The 15,107-nt window shown below is 42.2% G+C and overlaps 1 protein-coding gene across 1 annotated transcript in view; it reads right to left on the bottom strand.

The window, feature by feature from the left end:
* The window catches only part of LOC122556993 (polycystic kidney disease 2-like 2 protein), a 74,078-nt gene that overhangs the window by 26,031 nt on the left and 32,940 nt on the right, over positions 1-15,107 (bottom strand). The window contains exons 7-9 of the mRNA XM_043704225.1: positions 14,545-14,715; positions 14,082-14,263; positions 6,185-6,305 (exon numbers count right to left, since the gene is read on the bottom strand). Coding sequence (XP_043560160.1) covers positions 6,185-6,305; positions 14,082-14,263; positions 14,545-14,715 — 474 coding nt within the window. The remainder of the gene's footprint in view (positions 1-6,184; positions 6,306-14,081; positions 14,264-14,544; positions 14,716-15,107) is intronic.

Below are 15,107 nucleotides of genomic sequence, written 5' to 3'. Positions count from 1 at the left end.
TTTTCCAAAACAGCATACTTATTTGGAATGAGGATAGTGCAGGAGTCTTGTGTCTATCTGCCTCCCTCTCCTACCTTTTCTGGAGTTAATCCATCTACTTGACTGTATCTGCAGCTTTTCCCCCTTCCTATAACTGCCATCCATCATACCCCCTAGCTTTCGTAAATTCCTTATTGTTTCTAACTATCGCTCCAACCAATCCATTTGATCTGATTGGATTCGCAACCAAACATACTTACTGCAGACATAATCATTAGTAACATGGAAACTCTCCCTAAACGTCCACATCCAACGGGAAGAGCATATCACTCTACTAAAGGCCATCTTTGCTCCTTCACAATCTACAGACGCAGAAAATAGTATTGTCTTTTTGCTCTAAAAAAACAGTGCTCCAGGCTAACTTAGTACATTTGGTTTATATTTTAAAAATTTAATCAAGCGACAGATTTTAATAAAACATATAACCAGGAAAGAACCCTCTCTACTCACTACTGCAGACTTACAGCAAGACTACACATTAAAAACTATGCACTTGTGTGTTCCTGTGCTGGGAGATCTCCCACACAAGTTCCTCTAAGATCAGCGTGAATCTCGCTGTTTGTTAATTTTTCTTAGGCGCACTTCGTTGTCGAGGGAGACATAAATTCAAACAGCAAAGGCAGTAACTGCAGATTCACTGTTGTGTCAGTTAACAATATAGGTTTCTTTCTCTCTCTCTCTCACTGACCATGTGCTCATTGCTTTTGTCTGTGTTTGTTCCTTTTAAAAGTGCCATTGTTTTGACTTTTTCCCCCCCAAAGTTCCAAAACAATGCAACAGCATATAAAACAGTAATTGCTGCACCTGGAATTTGAGGAAATCACCTCCAACACCTAAAATACCTCAAAAAAAAAGAGCAGCTCTTCAGTCTCAACATTTTTCCCCAACCTCCATCTTGGATTACCCAGAACCCTTCAGAGGAACAGAAGGATCTTGGAGTAATTATTCTGATCCCTGAAGTCAGCAGAGCATGTGAATAGGATAGTTAAGAAGGCATATGGAACACTTGCTTTCATCAATCATGGCATAAAATATTCAAGTAGTGTCAGCATGGAACATGTGGCAAGTGGAGCATGAGTTGCAGAATATTCTGATGGAAGTAGACACCCTTGCCAGTCTGACTGATCGTGGGGAACACCACTTGACTGAAGGAAATTGCATAGCCTCACTGAGGACATATTCTGAACAGAGGAGATTCTAGGTCAGCCCACAGCAAAACCCCAAAACAAAAACAAGCCTCGGTCAAATGGTTAACATTTTCTTTAGGACCTGGGCCAACAAGCCTTTGTAGTTGCTGCCAGTATGTGGACTCAACACAGCAAAAGAGTCCCACTTGACCTAAATAGAGTAACTCATAGGCTAGTATCCAGGAGAGTGCACACCTTACACTTGCTCTAGAACAGTTAAATTGCTTAGCAGTAGCCAAATTTGAACCAGTCAGAATAAATAAATATCTGGTTAAATGACCACCCAGTTCTAATGGAGGTCGATACCAGCATGGCTGTTTCATGGTTGCAGAACTAGTCTTTAACAAAAATTACTCTGGACTCCAACCCTTAAGGTTTGTGCAAGACCTCTGTGAGACTGAGAACTTATACCAGGGAATCTTTAGAGATAAAGAGTAAAATGAGAAACAACTGGTTCAGTTACCACTGATCGGGCCCAAATCTGATGGGGCAAAATTAGTTGAGAAAGATTCACTTCGTTTGGCTCAACATTTTTCGATTAGAAAATGGCTTCCTGAGTGAAGTCCTAATTAATTACCCACATGTTTTTCAGGAAGGTCTAGGGGCTATTAAAGGAACTAAGGGCACCTGGCATGTTGACCAGGAAGCAATTCCACAACTCTGCAAGGCCCACCCAGTGCCATTTGCCTTCTGAGCAAAAGTACAGACAGAAATCAGGAGGCTGGAAAGCCAAGGAATCAAACTCGTCCAGTTTGGGAATGGGCAGCACCCGTCATACTGACTGTAAAGCCTGACAGGTCAGTTTGCCTTTGTGGAGATATTTTTAAAAAAACAGTAAACTGTTTCTTGCAGTTGCAATGCTGGCAGGGGGAGTTGTCCTTCACAAAGCTGGACATGAGCCAAGCGTATATGCAATTGCAGTTAGATGAGGTTTCCCAGAAGCATGTTACAATCAATACCCATAAGGGTTTGTTCCAAAACACAAGACTGCTATTTGGAATAGTATTGGCCCATGCAATTTTTCAATGGGCAATGGAGGACATTTTACAAAGTCTTCCAAATGTTACCACTAATCTAGATGATGCACTAATAACAGGGAAGTCTATTAAGGAGCACTTTGAGAACCTGAACATAGTCCTTAGGTGCTTCTCCCTTAGGATGGAAAAATATATGTTCCATGCACATCAAATGACCTACTTGGGCTACAGCATTGACAAGACCAGGTTACACCCATTGGAACATAAAGGGAGGGCAATCAAAGGTGCCCCAGCTCCCAGGTCAGTATTGGAGCTTAGGTCTTTCCTTGGGATGGTGAACTATTATAGAAAGTTCAAACAAAACTTGGCCTTCATCTTGGCACCTTTGCATCAACTCTTAAAAAATGCTTAGCCTTGGAAATGGTTATGTAGCCAAGCCATAGCTTTCAGAGAAGTGAAGAAAGAGCTTTTAGTACAACATGATCCCAAGTGAAGTCTGGTATTGACAGGTGATGCCTCCTGCTACGGCATTGAAGTAGTAATAGCTCTTGGTTGGCCCAATGGAGGGGAACACCCAATAGCATTTGTATCCAGGACTTTGACTAATGCAGAATGTAAATATGCCCAGATAGAAGGAAGGTTTGGTGGTCATATTTGGAGTCAGAAAGTTCCACAAATACCTTTCCAGATTTAAATTTGTCATAATAATGGATCACAAATCCCTGTTAGGTCTACCTAAAGAGTACAGGCTGTACTACCCACAGCTTCAGGTCAAATTCAGTGGTGGGCTCTAATGCTAAGTACATATAGGAACACAATCTGGGAGGAGAAAGTGAGGACTGGGTTAAGCCTGAAATGTCAATTCTCTTGCTCCTCAGATGCTTCCTGACCTGCTGTGCCTTTTCTAGTGCCATGCTTTATCAACTCTCATAGTCTGGGAGCTCAATGTGGATGTATTGAGCTGCCTTCCTCTGGCAGATACACCACTGGTGGTACCCACAACTGGAACAGTCCATAATGGTTTTCAACTTTCTGGACACACTTAGCTCTTTGACTGAGGACTGTTGTCAAGTATGGCAGGCTGTCTGGTGGTGTGTCTGCCCTAACTGGCACAGGATGCCAAGGCAAGACTGGGATGCTTTGAGTATGCAAGTAGGTGGCTAAGTGATTGCAGTCTAAGACAGCAAGTGAGCAGCTGCGAGATACAGCCTGGTCCATTTGGGAGCTGGGTCCCTGGCTGTGCAGAGTGTCCCGCTGAAGCCTTTGAATGCTTGTTGCCAGTGAGCCCTGCAATGTGATTCTGTATTGGTGAGGTACCATGATGGTTGAGGGGGACTGGCTGATGTCCATGGACCGGGGTGCATGCACTGGTGTCCTGAAATGCTGTTTGGTCCTAACCAAGATGGAGGCCCTTTGGAGCAAGCAGAGAGCTGGAGTCACCAGGTGCCCACTCTGGTTTCCATATCAAATTTTCTTGATATCTAGTTTGTTCGATAAGATAGGAAGATGAATATTAATAAGGTGAGTTAGGCCATTAACAGGGCATTTAACAGGCAATAATCTCCTCTTAACTGCAACCTGCTGCCTAGCCAGAAATTCAAAAGCATAAAAGCTGCAGCATGTAGCTCCTGTCAGGCTTTTTTTTTAGATTACATTACAGTGTGGAAACAGGCCCTTCGGCCCAACAAGTCCACACCGACCCGCCGAAGCGCAACCCACCCATACCCCTACATTTACCCCTTACCTAACACTACGGTGTAATTTAGCATGGCCAATTCACCTGACCTGCACATCTTTGGACTGTGGGAGGAAACCAGAGCACCCGGAGGAAACCCACGCAGACACGGGGAGAATGTGCAAACTCCACACAGTCAGTCGCCTGAGGCGGGAATTGAACCCGGGTCTCAGGCGCTGTGAGGCAGCAGTGCTAACCACTGTGCCACCGTGCCGCCCACCTTCTCATCTGATTCTGATATAAATCTTGCCCACTTTACTCAAACCCCAATACAATTCTACATGCAGCCCTGGAGGAAGGGAATACACAGAAATACATTAATGTTTTAACATAGAAACAGGCCAAAAAACCATTGATTTCATTGGCCCATTTTTCCTGTGTCAGTAGTTTGGTACAGCGACCAAGTAATTCTACTCCTCTGCTCATTCCCTATCACTGTTATTATTTCTTCAATATTTATCAAATTCTATATGCAATGTTATTGTCAAATTTGCTCCTACCATTACTTCAGGCAGTGCATTACTGAACACGACTCGTCCTTGGAAAAAAAATGATGTTTTCTCCTTATTTACACCATCAAAAATACCAGTGATTAGGAACATTATCAAATCTCTTTTTAACCTTTATGCACCAACAGGAACAACCCCAGTTTCTCCATATAACAGAGTTCCCTCATGAACCATTTTAGGGTAACTAAGTTTTGATTTTTCGCAAGACCTTGGCATCATTCCTAAACTGTGGTGTATGGAAATAGTATAGCTGAGGACCACCCAATGTGTTATAGAGAATTGGCATAACTTCCTTACTTTTGTATTCTATTCCTCTATCAACAAATCCTAAAATCCCATGTGCACTTTAATTGCCTCCTTCAAAGACTTGAGTATGCACACCTCCAATTCTCTCTGTTCCAACATTCTCCTTAACATCTGACCATTTTGTTCATACTGTTCATTCTAGTATCTCACACTTCTCGGCACAAAGACAATGGTCCTTCTCTTCATTTTAAACCTCTTGTGCCAATGGTTTGGACCACTCAACTTATAGAAACATTCTGTTTCTATTCATTCTGTTCCATCCTTTTAATCACTTAAAAATCCATTTTTAAGTGCATTGAATCATCAAAGAATGAACAATTCTTCAAGTCTTTCTGCATATTTGAATTTCCTCTCACCAGACAGAAATGTTGGGAGTCTGTTGTTACTGTTTTAGAGGACAATAAAGAGCTAGATATCGTCTGGTTGGAAATGATATACACGCAGGGAAATTGATGGAGAACTCTGAAAAAAATAATCTATTCCTAGTCATTCCAGTTCTGAAGAAAGGTCAGAGGACCCAAAATATTAACTCTGATTTCTCTCCACAGAGGTTTCCAGACTCACTAAGATTTTTCAGCAATTTCTGTTTTTGTGTCTATTCCTGGTTATGTCCTTTACAAATCTGACTCGTGCTGACAGCACACCCTCCTGAATATTTTGTAATCAAGCTGTTCAGAGGAGTTATTACAGACCTCTGCAACAAGTCGTCTTTGAATCTGTCTCCTGGGTTCAGAGTCAAAAGTCAAATGTCACCAGGTTATAGTCCAACAGGTTTATTTGAAAATACAAACTTTCCGAGCTCTGAAAGCTTGTGATTCCAAATAAACCTGTTGGACTATACCTTACTGTCATGTGGTTTCTGACTTTGTCCAGCACCAGCACCATTGCATCCTGGTCCAGAGGTTGAGACACTGCCACTGCATCACAAGAGCCATAACAGTACAACATGAATTAGATAGATTTTTACATTGATCAATCACGGTTACATGGTCACTATTAGCAGCTAGCTTTTAATTCCAGGGTTTTATTTACAGCATATACTTGTAAAGAAAATATAATTATTGACTTCAGCTGAAAATGTGCTGCCCACTTTGCACCCATTTCGTGTGTGTGTGGAAGATTCCTGTGTGATTCTGGTGTTTGCACTCTAATAACTTGAAAGATTAGACTACAGCAAGTAAGTCACTCGCAGTGAAAGAATTATTCGGCCTCATAGATAGTACACATTTATACAACCCATAATTATATTTCAGTGACATATATTTTGAAGCTGATTGAAACTGACAACGCTGAAAAGTATTTTGCTGTTTCTGAATGTGAAACCATTGCAGCAATTAACAGTATTCAATGTAAATTTAACAGATAACTCTAATCCCACATTACAAAAGAATTTAGAAGTGGGGCAATAGCATTTATCATTATGTCACTCACCAACAGTACAAAGAATAAACAGAATACGAACGTGATGAAGTAAACAGGTCCAAGGATTTGGTTTGCATTTTCAATTTCATGGAAATCAAAGTCTCCGAGAATAATCCTAAACTGTGTAAAACTGAAAATAAAAGTTTGGTAAATTATTTGTTAAAAATGTCTCTGGTTGAACATAATATAATGGTAAATGGTAAAAATGTAAAATTAACTAATAGTAAGTAACACTGCACGTTGGATGGGAAAACTCCATATTCCCTTTGGTAATGCAGAAGTCCCTTAAAATACTGTTGCTGATTATTGCCTCTTGGATGAGTTGCAAAATGTGTGTGTCTGTGGATGATTCAGTGCACCACATGACTGCTTAGAAGTCTAACATTTCCAGGAAAAGTCAAGGATCAAGTCTTCAACATCAGCAACTTGTAAAGTAGTGTTGGCTGACCAGGAACAGGCAGAATTCTACATGCATACTTCCCATCCTCCTCAAACAACACATAAACCCTTCAATCAACACACAACCCTTAAACAACACACACCCCTCAGACAACACTCACACCCCTCAGACAACACAGGCACACCTTGAGCAGAATGAATAAAAGTTCCAAAAAATTTCAATAACTTTCTTTGTCTAACAGGATCATAACAACACAAAAGTTAGGAAATACAGTAATGAGGGTTCAAAAATGAGGCTACAAGTTTCCTTTGCAGTATCTGCTATATGCTGTGTAAGGACCTGCGGCCAATACATGATCATGTGATGTAATGTGATGTAATGAACTATCTGTAACATAAAACCAAAAGCAGTAATTTGCTTTGGACATCACCTGCAGAAATCAAGGACATGAATTTCTCGTGCCTAGCCCCACTGGAGATGGACTTACAATGTTGTTTTTAGCGGGAGACACAGTGAAGCTGGCTGCCTCTTTGTTCATGCTGTCATCTCCAGCATGGAACATAAGACAGGGGAGGGTTTCCTGATGCCACAGAGATCAAATAACTAATGTGATGTCAGGATACAAAATTTAGCTCATGATACCTCAAGGCAATGAGTCATCTATTTCTCTGCAAATAAGCATGAAACTGCCTCACTGCAAATAAGTGTGAAGCTGCATCACAGTGAACAAGTGTGAAGTTAAGTGTGAAGCCGTATCACTACAGATGAGCATTAAGCTGCATCACTCTGTGAACAAGTGTGAAGTTGCATCACTGTAAATAAGCATGAACCTTCAAGATAACCAATGCTTTGAGATTTCCTTAAAAGTAATTCTTAAAAACTGCTTCTGAAATTAGTCCCGAATCTTTTAGTGTGTTCCTAAACTTGCCAAAGAATGTTGGGACTAATGAGGACTGCAGAGCTAATTGCACAATGCACACAAATGTTGCAACAGTTGAAGGGCACTAATGCTAAATTTGCACCACCAAAGGGAGAGTGAGCAGATGCAGCTGAAGGGAAAGCTCTGCACTGATACCCCCACCCCCTCCCCCGCTGATTTGGAATCGGACTCCTTCACGCTCCTTGATAGTGACAGGAGGCTATCTGGCAGGCTAGATACTGCACCCAGCACTTGGTACGCTGGCCCATTGTGACCCCTCTCTCTCTCAAACTGGCGAATAAACCATTCTTTAATACTGCCTGACTGCAGCTCACTCATGCCTACAGGATTCACCATGTGCTGACCCTGACCTAGCCTCCTGCAATGAGCTGCTAGAACCTTCAAGAATCACACTTCATCATTTAATCAGGCATTTTGCACAATCTGGGCTCAACATCAAATTCATAAATTTCAGTCTGCAATTAAATACCCAAATTTTCCTTTCTTCTTGCAGGTTATGGCATTAATTCATTTTTCCCCTGTTTTTACTTTGGGACGCCAGCTGCTCCTCTTTTGTAGCACTCCCTTTGGCCTTGCACCTTAAAAGTCTTTAACCATTTCATCTCTCCTGCCTTCTCCCTATCACAGAACTTCCCTTCTCCATATTCTTCCTAATTCCCCCATTTCACTTTCTTAAAACATGTAATGGGTGGAATTTTCCCAGTCCTTGAACAATGTGGCACATTGGCGAGACATTTGGGAAAATAGGGTGAGATCGGGAGAAATAAAATTTGTGATATCGAGATAAAAAGTCCCCACGTCCAACCAAGTTAAAAAGAATGAGACGAGTGAGCAGCGAAAAGCCTATATACAGACATTAGCATTGCATGATTAACTCATCTTGCCTCATTAATTTGCAGTTTCCCATTCTCCTACCCACCAGTTAGAAAGTAGAAGGTCATAATTCCTGACCTGAAAGTCAGAGCAGTTACCTGTGGACTCCCAGCTTGCTGCTCCTGCTTTCCTATAGCAGTCACTAACATCTCCTGGCTTGCTGCATGGGCAGTGACTGTCCACAGAGATTAACACTTACCAGCCTTACACACCCTCATGGCATATCTCTGATCCACTTACAATACATGCTGCATTTAGAGCACATCAACACTTTCCATTATAATGTTATTGCCAGGTCACTTTATATACAGGGATAGCAACCCACCACATGGACTGGACCAGAGTGCACCTTAGGACTCCTCTCATGCTCCATTATCACTCACTCACTTTATGCCTACTTGGGTACTCACTGCATCTCATCCTTGCTTTTTTGTACTTTGCATTAAAGACTCACAGAACTCCTGTCATCCTTTGCGGTTTAGCACAGACACAAGTCTGGGGAGCGGAGCTGGTGGAGTGCGTTGTTTTGTATGTGCATGCAGGCTGTACTTGTGATGGAGGTGAGGCCCTTCAAGGGCCAATTGCATTAATCAGGTACTTTCACATTCCAGGTTGAAGTCATCTGTAATCATAGTTCCCTGCATGTGAACTGCATCCAGTCCAACTGAGTGGGATATAAATCCTGATGACATACAATTTTCATACTGCCTTGGATGAAGTAGGGTAGGTTTGGGGGAGATGAGGTCTCAGTAATTCTACAGCAATGACAATCTCCTATTGTTTTTGCATGGCATAAATAACGTGTGCTCAATTCATCTGAGTAAGATCCCACTGTCGAAGGTCCATGTATTGGGATTTCATGGCTCTGCTTGTTGAAGCCCTCCAGTCCCATTGGATTGAAGTAACCTCTAGCAGATACCAAATAGTCTCCACACTAAGAGGTTGCACTGAAGGTCCCCTCAACATGTGGAGGAAATACATGAGGCTCAGCATTATCATCCTTTATGTTATTTCCTCCAGCTGAGAGAGGTGCAGTGTCACTGCAGAATGAGATTGTCCCAGACATTGTCTCTGAACAATGTCAGCTGCTGGAGTGCACCTGGAGGGGTGGGTGCCCATCCTGTTCTCGTGGTCATTAAGGTAACAGCTGTCCAAAACATTTATCCAATTGACTGCTTCCAAGCATCCATTGAAGACCTGTGTGGGATATCACAAACCTCAATTCACAAATATTTCCAAAGTTCAATGTACCAGGTCCCACCGCTTCATTTCATTTCTCCGTGATAATGTCAGGGCACCAATGTGGACAGTAGGTTTTGGCAAAATTGTTGTCTTACCCCAGGTGTAGGGCACTATAGACTGTACAACATTACATTGTCAAAGCCATATGATAATACAGCTGATTTCATCAACGTTAAAAATCACACAACACCAGGTTATATTCCAACAGATTTAATTGGAAGCACACTAGCTTTCGGAGCGACGTTCCTTCATCAGGTGATGAAGGAGCGTCGCTCCAAAAGCTAGTGCTTCCAATTAAACCTGTTGGACTATAACCTGGTGTTGTGTGATTTTTAACTTTGTACACCCCAGTCCAACACCGGCATCTCCAAATCATGATTTCATCAACAAAAGGGTTTCATTCCAGTAATGTACAATTCATCCATGATCATCAGTATCACATCTTAGAAGTGTATACCACGTACCTTGGAAGATGCCATGATGCCTATATCCTTGAAATTTACCATGCTCCTGCTACATTTCAAGGACCACATGCCTTATAAGGATGGTTGCTGGAAGGCCAGGGCTACCCTCTGCAAACATGGCAGATGACTGCATGAGGAGAAAGTGAGGACTGCAGATGCTGGAGATCAGAGCTGAAAATGCATTGCTGGAAATGTGCAGCAGGTCAGGCAGCATCCAAGGAACAGGAGAATCGACGTTTCGGGCATGAGCCCTTCTTCAGGAATGAGGAGAGTGTGCCAAGCAGGCTAAGATAAAAGGTAGGGAGGAGGGACTTGGGGAGGGGCGTTGGAAATGCGATAGGTGGAAGGAGGTTAAGGTGAGGGTGATAGGCCGGAGTGGGGGTGGGGCGGAGAGGTCAGGATGAAGATTGCAGGTTAGGAAGGTGGTGCTGAGTTCGAGGGTTGGGACTGAGACAAGGTGGGGGGAGGGGAAATGAGGAAACTGGAGAAATCTGAGTTCATCCCATGTGGTTGGAGGGTTCCTAGGCGGAAGATGAGGTGCTCTTCCTCCAGCCATCGTGTTGCTATGGTCTGGCGATGGAGGTGTCCAAGGACCTGCATGTCCTTGGTGGAGTGGGAGGGGGAGTTGAAGTCTTGAGACACGGGGTGGTTGGGTTGGTTGGTCCGGGTGTCCCAGAGGTGTTCTCTGAAACATTCCGCAAGTAGGCGGCCTGTCTCCCCAATATAGAGGATGCCACATCGGGTGCAGTGAATGATGTGTGTGGAGGTGCAGGTGAATTTGTGGTGGATATGGAAGAATCCCTTGGGGCCTTGGAGGGAAGTAAGGAGGGAGGTGTGGGCGCAAGTTTTGCATTTCTTGTGGTTGCAGGGGAAGGTGCCGGGAGTGGAGGTTGGGTTGGTGGGGGGTGTGGACCTGACAAGGGAGTCATGGAGGGAGTGGTCTTTTCGGAATGCTGATAGGGGAGGGGAGGGAAATATATCCCTGGTGGTGGGGTCCGTTTGGAGGTGGATGACTACATTACACAACCTCCAACTGAAGGTGAATGTAAATACAATGCAGCTCATTCATCAACCAGGGCCATCATGGAGCAGGCGAGAAATTTTCTGAAGGTAAGATTCCAATGCTCGGATCAGACTGAGAGGGGTTTGCAGTACTCTCCGGACCATGTGCCACATAATCCTGACATTCTACTCTCTGCACAACTGGAACAGGAAAGAGGGAATGTGTTGGACATTAAAGAGCTGTGAGAGTGACTGCAGTTCTCTGTGAAGGAAAATGAAGACATTGAGCAGGAGGAACATCATCTTTTGAATGATCAGGTGTTACTGTGTCAGGCTTAACAGGATGTAAGTGAGAGACCATTTCAGCAGCTGGGAGTAGTGATCATTGACAGTAAATTAGTTGCTGCTTAAAAGGCAAACAGACCCCTGTTTGTTCCCAGAACCAATTGTGGCTCTTGATTGTTTCTTCTTTGCTTTTGCTGTTGCTGAATAAAAGTGACAGTTCTCAACTGCTTGAAGGTTTTGCAGTGTGTGATGGTTCCACACTGAACAATTAGAAGATGTCTGGCTACAATGGCATTGAGGAAAAAGTAACACTCGCTGAAACAGCGTTCTAAGATGGGCTGATGCTAAGAAAGGATTATCTATAAAGCTTGGCCCTTTAACAGTAATACATTTACAAAAAGGCACTTGTATTTGTAATGAAGTATCAGCCATGCAATCTATGTGCCCTCAGATGTGTTTCTTTAGGGTTCCCCTCCCACTGCGCACAGGGTGAAGGTAACTGCTAGTTCACCCAGTGCTCGTGTCACCACATCTTAGAATTTTGCTATTTAAAAAATGACACTAGCAGTCATACTTCTGCCTCTTGTAAGAGGGAAGGTAAAACAACCAGGGTGTCACAGAGATGGGCTACATAGCTAATGAGGCAGTTACCGAGAATAGCATGAGAACTCTCACAAGGACTTATGGAGAGAAACCCTCCAGGATACTCCCTGAAAATTATTCTTAGCCAATTTCTGGTAAAGTTCAGCCTGGCGTTTCTAACTCATCCCAGTTCTGATGAAAGGTGATTCACCTGAGCCACTAACTCTGTTTCTCTCTGCACAGAAGCTGCCCAGCCTGTTGAGTATTTCCAGAATTTTCTGTTTTTATTCCAACTCAAGGTATGTGCAATGCTAATGTCTGAAGCTGTGGTCTTATGCATCAGATCAAGTGATGGAGTCTCTTAATTAATGATGTACTCTCTCTCTTTCTCCTGATGTTGCTACAACTGACAAGGAGGCAGGTTTTGGGTATTTGAAAGTAGAAAGACAGAAGCAGTATGTCACTGTGACAGAAGAGGAATGGGTAGAAAACAAGACATTCATATGGACACCATATGCAACTTGTTCATCAATCCAGGTAGTAGGATGATGATGGGCTGGGAGTTAAGAAGGATCATATGGCAAAAACATAGTTTTCCTCAAAGTTCTTAGTAATGCAGGGTTCTAGGACCCCCTTGCAGCTGGGCCCATAAAATGGAGAGCCATCTTCTCCAACAGCTCAGCAGATGCAATCATCTTTGGCCCTGGCCAGCTCCACTCTGTTCCTTTCTTTCTTGTGCCAACTTGTCCTGCACAAACAAAGGGTAGAGTGTCAGTAATTGTGTTACACTGTGCCTGGGTTATGTGTAAGTTAGAACGGAACAGGAATTTAGGGGAAGCAGCACCTAATGGGGTTTGTGGCTGATTGTAATGGAAGATGGTCAGGGTACAATGGAATATGTGGATGTTTGACATGCGTTCAGAGTGTCATGAAATGGTAGTGTGTGAATGAGGTGGTCCATGGTGTGACATGAAAGGCAGATCGTGCTTTGAGTATTGACAGACCTAGAGTATCCATGTCTGGTCATTAGATTTCTTGAGGCGTTACTTCCAGGTCTTCGGGAACAGACTGAGGAGTTGATGCCCTGACTACTCATGCCACTCCCCTCTGAGGCTGGTTCTTGAGGGGTTCTTCCCTCCTGTCGAACTATAGTATGTCTTATGCTGTACATTAACGCCTCTGTTACCACTTTGGTCATCCTGCAACCCTCTCTCTGCATTGGCAGTTACATTTCCATGTTTTAAAATATAGCATCTCTTTAAGGGGGAATAGATTGCCTTTGAGAAGGAAAAGCTGGCTGCACAAAGAGCTATCAACACAACAGTACTGGACCTCCTGCTGAGCACAGAGGCAGGCTGAATGGAAAGGGAACACAGCAGTGAGAAACACACTAAGGCCTATGCTACAATGACGATAATGAGGTAGCAACACCAAATTCATCAACTGCCTATGTCAAAAAGGAATCAGTGCAACAAGCCAAATGATAGACATATATTTAACCCCAAATTCTCAAAAGCTTGTCAGCATTGTGTCTTGCTATGAGGATTTGATGCTCAGTAAACTTTGGATTTCTGCCATAATAGAGCGAGCTGCGATTTGATTTGCATGAATGCTTTGGCCATCTGCCGTCAGATTACCTGCAGACAGTAACAAATGGAGCTACTTTTCCATCCAGACCTTATTTTGAACCAAGAGAAGGAATGTGGACTCAGGTGACTGCTGCAAGCTTTCTGTTGTGATGGAGTGGGTTGGACACCTGTCCATCTCAGATAGATTCATAAAAATCCAAGATACGAAAAGAAGATTGTGAATTTGAAATAAAAATAGAAAATACTGGGAACACAGACTCAGCATGTTGAAAGGAAAAGGTGCTGAATGCATGTGGACCCTTTTCCAGAACTGAGAAAGAAAGCATTCAGAAGCCACAATCTGCTTTTCCTCGTGTCGTTGCAAAGGAATCATTGATTAAATCAGTGTGAAGCAAATACCTGCTTTATATTTCTACAAAACAATAAGTAATCTATTTAAGATTATTGTACTTTTCTGAACACTCCATCTTAGAAATGCAGGTACAGCTTGGATCACATGTATTGTACCCAATATTTGAATAATACATACATGCAGTTGCCAAAGGTGTGATAACTTTCCACTTGAGTACCAAAGATAAGGTAACCTAACTGAGCGTATCCAAAAAATACTATGAAAAACATTATGGCAAATCCAACAATGCCTTTGGCACAGCGAGACAGGGTTGTAGACAGTTGCGTCATGGTCATATTGAAGCTAATATATTTGAAAATCTGAAAGAGAATAGACAAAAATTAGTTAGAAATCTAAATTTGGCATTTTCAAGATGATTTTACTGTTTACGTTCTGAGAAAAATAATTTGCAAAAACATGTCCTTGAAGTACTATTACCCTTATATATTCCTAAAGGTTTCTTGAATTAATATATACAGTACTAATTACTTTAAAATTTAATTGCATGTAATAGAGCTAAACTGTTCTATTAACAATATCAAGGAAAGTCAATTAGTAACTGTAAAAACACTTTTTGTAAAGAGAAATACTGAAAACGTACCTTTATCCATGCAATAAAAACAGCAAATGCAATGATGACATTATATCGGTTCTGCCAGTAAGCCAAGAAGTGGAGATTTTGGTACGAGTTGGAATTTTCCAGAAATTGCTCAAGTAGTAAGCTTACTTTTATCGTACGATAGATATTGTAAAAAATGGCTAATAAAGAAAACTGAGGATGAGAAAAATGTCCATATTAAAACTGGCTACATTTTTCTTAATTTTAAAGTATATAAAACGGTCATTTGGCAAAAGAGCATAGCTTTTAAAAATCCTTTTAGGCATAAACTAAGGCATTTTCTGTACCTACAATTACCTGAATTTCCACAAGGAGTTTTTGAACTGCAGTCTGACAGGAACAGACCAGGCTAGCAGTTAAATATGATAGTTATGGCCGAGATTTTAGATTCTATAAACCATGTTAAGGAAAATTAATTGGTAACAGGAAATGCCTCTTTTGTAAAGATGCAACATGCCAATAGATTTCCACTATCTACCTAGGGCATTACATAGATAGGGATACTATCTAGCTTTAACAATAAGAAAATCAATAATACACTTATG

Source organism: Chiloscyllium plagiosum, chromosome 14 (assembly GCF_004010195.1).
Source record: "Chiloscyllium plagiosum isolate BGI_BamShark_2017 chromosome 14, ASM401019v2, whole genome shotgun sequence".
Taxonomy (NCBI): Eukaryota; Metazoa; Chordata; class Chondrichthyes; order Orectolobiformes; family Hemiscylliidae; genus Chiloscyllium; species Chiloscyllium plagiosum.
This window is presented reverse-complemented; position numbering and strand designations above follow the sequence as displayed.